Source organism: Mustela nigripes, chromosome 6 (genome assembly GCF_022355385.1).
Source record: "Mustela nigripes isolate SB6536 chromosome 6, MUSNIG.SB6536, whole genome shotgun sequence".
In the NCBI taxonomy this organism is placed as follows: domain Eukaryota; kingdom Metazoa; phylum Chordata; class Mammalia; order Carnivora; family Mustelidae; genus Mustela; species Mustela nigripes.
In genome coordinates, this window is record NC_081562.1 from 10,190,103 (window position 1) to 10,200,452 (window position 10,350).

The 10,350-nt window shown below is 56.8% G+C and overlaps 1 protein-coding gene across 6 annotated transcripts; it reads right to left on the reverse strand.

Moving 5' to 3' along the window:
* Positions 1-3,669: 3,669 nt before the first annotated feature.
* NOL12 (nucleolar protein 12) lies at positions 3,670-10,111 on the reverse strand. 6 transcript variants are annotated; one of them, XM_059402044.1, is made up of 7 exons: positions 9,648-9,897; positions 8,772-8,856; positions 8,352-8,457; positions 7,980-8,028; positions 7,312-7,454; positions 5,608-5,705; positions 3,670-5,218 (listed from the first exon to the last, which is right to left on the reverse strand). In XM_059402044.1, exons 1-7 carry the CDS (start codon positions 9,826-9,828, stop codon positions 5,053-5,055), a joined length of 828 nt encoding a protein of 275 aa, XP_059258027.1. In that variant the 5' UTR covers positions 9,829-9,897; the 3' UTR covers positions 3,670-5,052. The 6 variants fall into 6 exon arrangements, with proteins under 6 accessions (XP_059258027.1, XP_059258029.1, XP_059258026.1 ...); XM_059402046.1 differs by having other exon boundaries at positions 9,553-9,702; XM_059402043.1 differs by having other exon boundaries at positions 9,405-9,648.
* Between the last annotated feature and the right edge of the window lie 239 nt (positions 10,112-10,350).

Genomic DNA, 10,350 nt, shown 5'->3' on the forward strand with positions numbered 1-10,350 from the left:
TCCCGGAGTCCTGTGGGGTGGCTCAGATGACTCAGGGTTAAGGACGCAAGGCAGCCAGGGCAGTGTGTCACCCTTGTCACCATTTATTCTGGTGACGCCACCCCCCTTCTGCTCCCTGCAGGGTCTGCGCCTGCTCACCTCCACCTTTTCTCATGCTCTTCCCCGTGGCCAGGATTCGCGGGTGGGATGGTGGTGGCTGAACCATCACGAACACTTCTAGCCCCACTCCACCCCTCTGACCTCAGTTTCCTCCCAGCCCACCATGTCCACAGGCCTGTCGGAGGATCCCACGCTGTGTGCAGGCCAGGTAGACATGCGGGGGGGGGGGGGCGCGGTGGCCCCACGGAGCAGAAGCAGAAAGGCCCAAGTGTCTCACAGGGTCACCAGGGCTGACTCCAGCGCACGGTGACACTGGGAAGTGGTGATCGGGTGCAGCCAGGCCTACTTTTACTGAAGAAGCCAGAAACCCGAACTTCCGCATGAAATCGCAACATCTGAAAATATGGCAAAGTCAACCTATTTTGGTTTTGGTTTTCGCCTCAAAAAATTGGGTAAACATTCAGAATCGTTGCTTTTCACAGAATTCTTCTTCTTCTTCTTTTTTAAAGATTTTATTTATGTATTTGAGGAGAAATAGAGAGAGAACATGAGTAGGGGAAGGGGCAGAGGGAAAGGGAGAAGCAGATTCTCCACTGAGCAGGCAGCCCGACATGGGGCTCAATCCCAGGACCCCAAGATCATGACCTGAGCCAAAGGCAGATGCTCGATGGACTGAGCCACCCAGGTGCCTCTAGTCAAGCTGTTTTTAAATACTCTGTGAGTCAAACCAAACTAATGTTCAGGCCTTCTATCCTATGCAATGTTTCTGAAATGGTAAATCACAGATTTTTCATTCCCTTAGTGATAACTTAAATGCCACCCCCTCCAGGAAGCCCTCCCTGGTTTCCCCAGCCTTAAGTAAGGTCTCACTGCACTGAGCAGAGATCCTGTGCAGGACCCACATGGCTCCTGGGGTGTCTTTCCCATTCTGGACCTTGTGAGGGCGCCCCTCGAAGGTAAAACTCAGCTTGTTCGCCAGACAGTATTAATGTCTGTATCTAGGGAATGACCTGCTTCCTGAGGGGGCCACCTCCATGTACCTCAACTGCAAAATGGGCTTAATGGAGTTGCGTAGCCTGTGGGGTTACTGTGAGAATTCAGAGTTAAACCCTGTAAAGAGTGACTGGTATACTGGGATGCTTGGGTGGCTCAGTCGGTTAAGCTGCTGCCTTCAGCTCAGGTCATAATCCCAGGGTCCTGGGATTGAGTCCTGCATTGGGCTCCTTGCTCAGCGGGGAGCCTGCTTCTCTCTCTGCCTCTGCCTGCCACTCTGCTTGGTTGCGTGCGCTTTCTCTCTCTCTCTCTCTCTCCCCCCATGTCCCCGCAACAAATAAATAAAGTCTTAAAAAAAAAAAAAAAAAAAAAAAGAGTGGCTGGTATACAGTAAATGCTTAATAAATGCTACCATTATCCTCTCTCCTCCACTGAGTCCCTACAGCTACAGCTCATGAAATATAAGTGGCTGGAGGGCAGGGACCACCCCTTCTTGCTCATCAATGTACCCCAGTGACTGGGACTTCAGAGGTGCTCAATAAATACTTGGCAAGAGAGTGAATGGCTGCCTGCATGAAAGGAGGGCCTCCCAGCCTCTCCTGGAATAACTACAACCGTGTCTTGGAGCCTCCACACTGCGACCAGGGAGATCTCTCTAAATCAATCACTGACCCTGACTTGCCCCTGGCGACTCCCCAGCCCCACCTCAGGGGCTCCCACTGCCCACAGGATAAGGGTCTAGGTCCTCAGCTCAAGTCTGAGGCCTTTCAGGGTCTGGGGCCCATGGGCCTCTGCAGCTGCTTCCCCACCTTTGGCTTCCCCACCTTTGGCTACTCCCCACCTTTGCTCACCAGGGCCTTCTACCTGCCCATCCCCTCCCTCAGCTGCCTGGCCAACCCAGATCATCTTTCAACATTCAGATCAAGGCTCACCTCCTCTTGGAAGCCTTCTTGGATGCCTTCCTCTCTGCCTCTGGGTTGTAAGGATGCCTGCTCTCTGACACTTTGTTGAACCCCTGACCTCCAGAGGGACGTCCATGTGTCTGTCCCTCCGTGGGATGCAAGGACCATGTCTTATTAGCTGTGACAGATAACTTCTGACATTATGTAAGTGGAGACTCAGTTTTCTCACCTGTCAAATGGAGGTAATTTCCACTTTGCAATGCTTCTGAGTTAATAATGTGACCGGCACATGAGAAGTGCTTGATAAATTACTTTCCCATCTGCTTTCTCTTGGTTGTTCTTTGGCAATCGTGCTAACTAGGGTGCAAGGGAGAGGGCAAAGTTCGCCCAGGACAGGTGGATGTGGTGAAGGGAAGGGGAAAAACAAAAAGAAAAAACAGATTCAGAAGCTTGCAGACAGGCAAACATGGCAGTGCAGCCAAGAAAATTCTAGAACAGATTATTCCAAGGGTTATTGGGAGCACCTGTGGGGTGGGGGATTGGGTCCCATGTCACTCAGCCAGGACCGGCTCAGGAACATCTAAAGGGTGTCTCCGTCTCCAACATCTGCAAGGTGTCAGCTTGAGACCTGGGAGACTTTTGTCATGCTGGCGCCACTCACAACGGAACAGGCAGCGAGGTCTCCAGCTCAGGACGAACTGTCCTACCGGGAGGGTCTTTCCTCTACGAGCTGAGAGGCCCTGCTCCTTCTAGTAGCATCGGGGAAGTTCACCACAGTAACCAAGGAACAGAAAAGCGAGTGTCTGCTGTGGCTTTGGTTCCGTAAAGCTGGGTCATGACAGTCCTTTCCTTATGTATCAGGCTTCTGCGGGAGACTCTGCTGCTTGTATCCAAGATTTTTATTTGAGAGGCAGAGAGAGAGTGCCAGTGAGAGGGAGAGCACGGGCAGTGGGGAAGGGCAGAGGGAGAGGAAGCAGATTCCCTAGGGCTCCATCCCAGGACTCAGGGGGTCATGACCAGAGCCATCCAAGTGCCCCACACAACCCTCAATTCTTATTTGGGAACATGGTTCCCCAGAATGAACCACAGGACCCAGCCTTCCCCATAGCCAGGAGCTCCCTCTTCCTCCTACCCCTTGTCTTTGCCTCTGCCCAATCCATGGCACAAGACAAGCGTCAAATGTTCTTTAAAGGAGGGAGGGACATGTTCTTCAACCCTTCCTCCTTCCTGCTGGCTGAAAGGCAAGTATGACGGCTGGAGCTCAAGCAGCCATCTTGGACCATGAGGTGGAAGCCACAGGTTGAAAATGGCACAAAACAAAGAGCTAAAAGCCTGCCATCCCAGCCTCCCAAGTCCCCATGCCCCCAGCTCCAGGCTAGTTATTTCCCTATTAACCTCTGATATAAGCCTGTTGTTTTTAAAATTTGTTTTCTATTGTATACAGCTAAACTGAATCCTTCTTTACACTGCTCCTAGAAGCCCCAAGGCCAGGAGGCCCACCAGATGGGAGAGCGGCGAGGAAAGAATCCTGATGTGGAGCACGGAGAGAGAGGCTCCGGGGAGAAAAGGCAAGTCCTCCAGAGGGCTCTGATTCTGCCACTTCCGATCGCAAGATGGACAAAATCGCAGACTCAGTCTCCTTGGGCTGTTGTGAGAATTGACGGTGCACACAGAAGAGCGCGAATGAGAATTTAATATTTTTAAACATCACAACGTGTAGATCTAAATGGTACATGACCCTGTGGCACTGGGGATGGGAGAAGAGCTGTGGGTCAGCCATCGCAGGGGTCAGCAGAGGCTGGGATGCCAGGGGCTGCAGGAGGTGGCTCATGCTCAGGGCTCCTGGCAGCCTTGGGGCAGCCCTAGGAGGGGGGTGTCTTGACTTCTTACTTGTGGGGATATGCCCAGAGAGGTCAGCACAGCAAAGTGCCCACACAGAGGCCAAGTGGCAGAATGAGGATTCAAACCCACGCCCACCCCTGTGCACTAATCCCTTGGGCCCAGGATGTATTTTGCTCCCGGGGAGCGGGTGAGGGCAAGGCTCACATTCCCCACCCCGGGTTGAGCACTAGAAGCACCGGGCGAGCTTGCTAGCAGGCCCCAGCCTCTGCCCAGGATGGATGCAGCCCAGCAGAGCGAGTCACCCCACCCCAAGAAGAGGGAAACTAGCAGGAAGAGCCAGTGGAAGAGCCAAAGGGCCAGGTCACAGTGTCTCCCACCCATACGCCCTGAGCTTCACGTTCCCATGTCCAGGTGTGGCCTTCACACAGGCACCAGATGTCGGGTCTGGATGGTGACACGGGAGAGTGCCAGTCCCCCCGAGACACAGCCTACGGAGCCCCTGTTCCTGAGCCTCCCCAACGGCAGCCCTGCTGGGCTGAGCAGAAAGAAGCCCGGTTTGGGACTTCAGCTCCCCTCCTGCCAGCAGCCCCACCCCCACCCCGGGGCCAGGTGGGACATGTAGCTTCTCCTGTCACCTTCCTGTCTCTCACTGGTCCCCAGCTGGGTGGGGACCAGTGAGAACTCCTGGAACTCACCTGCTCCCACCACTTCAGTTCCGGCTGAAGAGACAGTGAGGCCAGGAAGGGACAAACCCAGAGTCGCAGCCAGTAAAAGGTGGAGTCTGGCACCGCGCCCCCTGCCCCCGGCCCAGCAGCGGCTTCTCGCAGCGGTGGGGTGACTGGATTCTACCACTTTCTCACACCCACACGGACACTGCTGGACCGTGAGGGTGGACCCCCTCGCCTGACCATTTCATCCACCTCAGAAGCCGGCCCCTGGCGTCAGGGTCAGGGACAAACAAGACCAAGAGCGCGCTCAGCTTCACAAATCTGATGACGGCTCCGTGCGGACACAGAAGGGAAGATGCCCACGATTCGGCTCTGAAGGCTCCTCCCGCCGAGAGCCACCTCTCAGCTGCCTGCCCCCTCCCGAGTCCCAGCTCCGGGCCACAGGTGCTGGCCTCCCAGGCCTGGGCCGCAGAATCGCCCCCTCGGGGCTGGGTTCCTGGGACAGCCAAGCTTTCAGCCCGGGCTGGGCACAGCCTGGTTCTCGGGGCTCACTCTGCGCCGTGCCGGGCCATGCCTGTCAGCCGGCGGCGCTGGGTCTTGCTTGTACGGGTGGCACTTGGGGGCTTCTTGGTGGAGTCCGGGGCCCGTCGGGGACGTTTCCTCTTGGTCTTCTTGCGGCTGTGTGCGTGCAGTGACGCCGTGAGAGCGGAGATCCTGTAGGAGGTGCGAGGCTGGTGAGGCTGGGGCCGCATTTACTCTCGGGGCGTGCGGGGAAGGTTGGCCGGGGAGGACGACGGACCGCCTGACTCGCGGAGGAAGTCATACAGGCCTGGAATGCCGGGAACACCAAACCCATGCCAAAGGCGGCCGCTCGGATCCCAGAGGGCCTGCCAGTTCCTCGGCTCATAAAAAGCGCCCTTACCACAGGCACTAAGGACACCCATGGATGGCCACTGTTGGGGAGGAGGGACACTCGACAGGCAGAGCAGAGTCGCTGCCCCATGCCACCCGCCACCGGCCAGCCAGAGGTGGCTCCACCGGCCCCGTCACCACTGTCAGGCACGAGGAAGCAGAAGCCTAGGGGAGGACAGGCCAGGGCTCACCGCTGGGACAGGAGGGGATCTCTGGATTTCCGGGGTAAGGCTCTGGTCGGCTTTTCCGTGGAGGACACCTCTTCCTCGGGCCTGTGGCCAGTCCCTTGCTAAAGAAGCAGAGAACAAGGACTGTCACACAGAGCGGTAGATCAAAGGACCTGACACCAGCTGTCCCGGCTCTGCCAGGGAGGGGCACGTCCTGCTGCCTGGAGGCCTGGCTCAGGGCTCAGAGAAGACCACGGTGGACAAGCCACACACAGCCCTGCAGCAGAGATGACGCAGGAAGAGCCGAGTTTCCCAGCCTCGTGCCCTTCCTTCAGCTGTGAGCGTCCGCACGTCCGCTGCAGAGGCCAGGAGGACTCAGAAGAATGAGTGTGAGATAGAGAAGGAGCGGGAGCGCAGTAGGGACGCCAGAAGCACTGGCTCCGGGCTCCCCCGTGGCAGGAGACGTGCTCTGCCGTGGACTGGGGATGGACAGGGACTGAAGGGCCCACCCCACCCAGATGGACGCTGCTCCAACGCTGCTCTCTCCCGTTTCGAGAGACAGTACTTCACTGGGAGGCTTTCTGATTATTTTAGTGACATTCTGCTCTATTTCTTTCCTTTTTTCTTTTTAACTTTTAAGACCTTTTACTTTTTTTGTTGTTGTTGTTGCTGTTTTGAGAGCTTATTAGGCAGTGCTGACTGTGTTAACATTTCCCTCGCGCTCCCAAAGCCTCTCCCTCGCTCATGCTCCCCAGCAGCTCGTCCCCGCCACCGAGGGGGAACACCGGGTCACACCAACTCAAGCAAAACAACACAACACGCTGCTGCTTCACCTGAAAGCAGTGCTTTCCTCTGCCCTTTCTGGAAGGCTCCGTGACTCCCAATCAGGGCCCACCGAGCGCTTTTAAAAAGGGGATCCTGGGGCACCTGGGTGGCATAGTCAGTTAAGCGTCTGCCTTCGGCGCAGGTCATGATCCCAGGGTCCGGGGATTGAGCCCCGCATTGGGCTCCCTGCTTGCCAGGAAGCCTGTTTTTCCCTCTCCCACTCTGCCTCCGGTGTTCCCTCTCTCGCTGTGTTTCTCCCTATCAAATAAATAAATAAAATCTTAAAAAATAAATAAATAAAAGGGGGATCCTTTTTTTCTTTTTTAAATGTTGGTTGCAGGGGCACCTGGGTGGCTCAGTGGGTTAAAACCTCTGCCTTCGACTCAGGTCATGATCTCAGGGTCCTGGGATCGAGCCTCACATCAGGCTCTCTGCTCTGTGGGGAGCCTGCTTCCTCCCTCTCTCTCTGCCTACTTAAGTAAATAAATGTTGGTTGCAATTTGTGAGTCTCTCCCTATTCACAGCTGCAAACTCACCGTTCGTGTGCGTGGCTGGGCCATGTTACTGCTGTGCCCACGTACTAGAGTGACCACCACACACCACTATCACCAGTGCTTCCCTTGGATGGACCACTTTTACACTCTCAGCAATGCCACGAGACAGGTGTTATCACCCAGAACTCCACTGCTGCACCACCTCCCAACTTACTGGCGAAGATACCTGCCCATGTGCCCAAAGCCGCTGAGTCATAGAACCGGCTTCGACAAGCCCCAGGGTCAGGGAGTGCCCAGGAGGGAAAGAGCCCCTGCACTGGAATCCCCGTAACGGGAGCAGCACTCAGCACTGCCGACAGGCCGTCTGCACCTGGGACCCATCTTCCCGAGGGCTGGAAGTTATACCCACCTCCAGTGGAGGCAGTCCCAGCAGGCGGGCCCCCGAGAGGTCTAGGTCGCTGATGGTGGTCACGGTGACTGTGTGGTTGGGGTGGTCATACTGCACCGACTCTGTCTTTGCCGTCACCAGCCTGTCCAGTTCATCTGCCTCCTCTGCGCAAGGTGGGCACAGAACCGGGTCTCAGCCTCAGAGCGCACGTAACCGGACTCTCACCCCCTGCCCAGCCCTAGAGTGCAGTGGCCCCTCTCCTCTATGGGAGACTGTCCAGGAAGTCACCAGCTCCAGAGTCCGGCCTGCAGACAAATGTAAATGATTCAACTCCTCCCTTGATGCTTCGGGGAGACCTCAGACCATCTGGTTCTCATCTAGGAAAAACCTGGTGTGACCCCAGCAGCTGCTGCTGCCCCCTCCCCTCTATCCCTAGTCCGTCCAGGCCTCCGGAACTGGGCTTTCTGTTCAGGGTCACTTCACCAAGAGGCTGGTCCTCCCTGTGTCTGTCTGATCCACTCACTTTTAGAGGTCAGTGAAGACCACCCCTGGCCCTTGCCTCACCACCAAGACCCCTAGAGCTAGGGAAGTTAGCTTCTGACCAGCCCCCACACCTCTCCGCTTCCACCCAACAAAAGAATAAATAAGCCTAGGCCTGTTGGCCTGACCCCCAAGGTCAGGGGACTTACCCAGGGCCTCCTCTCTCTCTGCCAGCATCTTCAAGTATTCCTGATGCCGCTGAAACCAAAAGGGAAGGGAACACAGTTGAGTGTGGCCTCTCCTGCCAACCCCAGGCAGGAGCGCTGCTCGTCTCCAGGGTGAGTGAGACCATGACGGACTGACTCCTGGTGAAACACCAGAAGATTCCATCCTCAACCTTCCCCAGACCAGGGCCCAACATGATTCTACCTATACAGACTGTTCCCCACGCCTTCCCTCATTCCTGCAGATGCTCCTATTAAGGCCATCCAAGGATGCAAACCCCTTATGAGTCAGATTTTATACACACACTCTCTCTCCCTCCCTACCCCCATTCCCGCACCCTTCCCCCCCCTTTGCACCTCCTCCCGGAGCTTCTTCTGCTCCTCCTTGAGCCGGTGCTTGATCTCCTCAATGGCTGCCTTCTTCCGCTCTACCTTCCTCTTATGGAAGCCAGTCAGGTACTCCCTGCAGGAGAGAAGCATGAAGAGTCAGGAGGAGACACAAGGAAAGAAAGGCTCATGCCAGGAAGAGAAAAACCCCTAATACCGTACGCTACAAAAATGTACACAGGGGTGCCTGGATGCCTCAGTCGTTTAAGCGTCTGCCTTTGGGCAGGTCAAGGTCCCAGGGTCCTGGGATCAAGTCCCATATCGGGCTCCCTGCTCAGCAAGGAGTCGGCTTCTCTCTCTCCCTCTGCTCGTCCTCACCCCCACCCGTGCTGCTTCTGTGTGCTCGCTCTCTCTCTCAAATAAATTTTTTTAAAAAAGTGTGTGTCTTACCTCAAGTATTCCTCACAACAACCTATGTGGTAGGTAACCGATCCCCGTTTCACGCATGGGGCCACTGAGGCACAGAGAAGCAAGGCTGTTTGCCGAAAGTCATAGAGAGTGTAAGGTCAGGAGAAAGAGGGAGATGCTGCCTCTTCCACCCACCTCCCTCCAGGGCTCTCAGCCTCAGGTAACAGGGCCAGGTACGTGAGCAGGACAGGTGGGGCCCCTTCTATGTTGCCAGATTCCTTGACCCAGTCAATTAAGCCACTTCTAGTAGGCTCTTAAGGGCACCCTCACACGGGGCGCCTAGGTGGCTCAGTGGGTTAAAGCCTCTGCCTTCTGCTCGGGTCATGGATGATCTCAGGGTCCTGGGATGGAGCCCCGCATCAGGCTCTCTGCTCAGCGGGGAGCCGCTTCCCCCTCTACCTCTGCCTGCCTCTCTGCCTACTTGTGATCTCTCTGTGTCAAATAAATAAATAAAATTAAAAAAAAAAAAAAAGCACACCCTCACCCCGTCGTCCACAAACTTTCCACTGGACTGGCACCCCATTTCCCCAGGACACCTGCCCCCCGACCCATCGCACCCCGCATTCCCTTCCCCTATCTGATCGGGGCTCCTCATCTCTCTAGTGCTGGCCGCACCATTTCCAAAGGTTCTGGGGCCCCAACACGAGGCTTTTCGCTGACTACCACATGGCAAAGTGGCGCTCTGAGCGGGAAACATCTGATGGACCGGACGCTGAGGCTTAGGGGTGCAGCTCGGGCGTCCTGAGATCTGGCACCCACACACCGAAGGAACTCGGGGCACGTGTGATGCGGGCATAAATCAACTTAAGCGACGCTCGTCTCACTCCCTCCTCATTCATCAACAACAGCTGAGTCTACCGCGTGGGGCGCCGCCGGGCTGGGTCCGGGACGTCGACGCCTCAGCTCCGGGTCCCCAACCCCGCCCTCCCGCTGCGCACGCAGCAGGAGCCAGGCCAGCCCGAGCGCGGACGGAGCAAAGGGAGGGTGGGGCGGGCGATTCCATCCCCTGGGCGCGGGGGCCGAGCGCGGCCGCTTCCATTCCGCAGGGGAGGGGGATGCCGGAGGGGAGCCGGGCCACGCCGGGAGGGAGGGGCCGGAAGGGACCTCTGCGTGAGCATCAGCCGCCCGCCCCGGCCAGCGGCCCCAAGGAAATCCGCTCCAGCCTTGACACTCACCGCCGCTTCTCTTCATCAAAGCTGAGAACGAGCCGCGGCCGCCGGTCGTCGCCATCTCGCTTCTTCTTCTTGTTGCGGCCCATAGCGGCGAGGCCTCCGGCGGCGCGGTTCCAGCACGCCTCAGAGACTTCCGGGTGTATCCTTCTTAGCCTCTCGGGCACGTGTCGTACTTACGCTCCTCAGTTCCGTTGCTCAGGCCCCGCCTTTTAAAGGGGCCGCGGAGCCCGCCTCCCGGTGCCTACTTTCTGAGTGTAACAATCAGATACCTACCCCTCCTCGGTGATTCCTAACCCCAGTACCCCTCCTAGGCCAGCAACGGAGAAAGAGACGTCCCAGAGTTTAGCACGGTGCCTGGGCACGCTGTAGCCGCTCCATACGGAATTAGC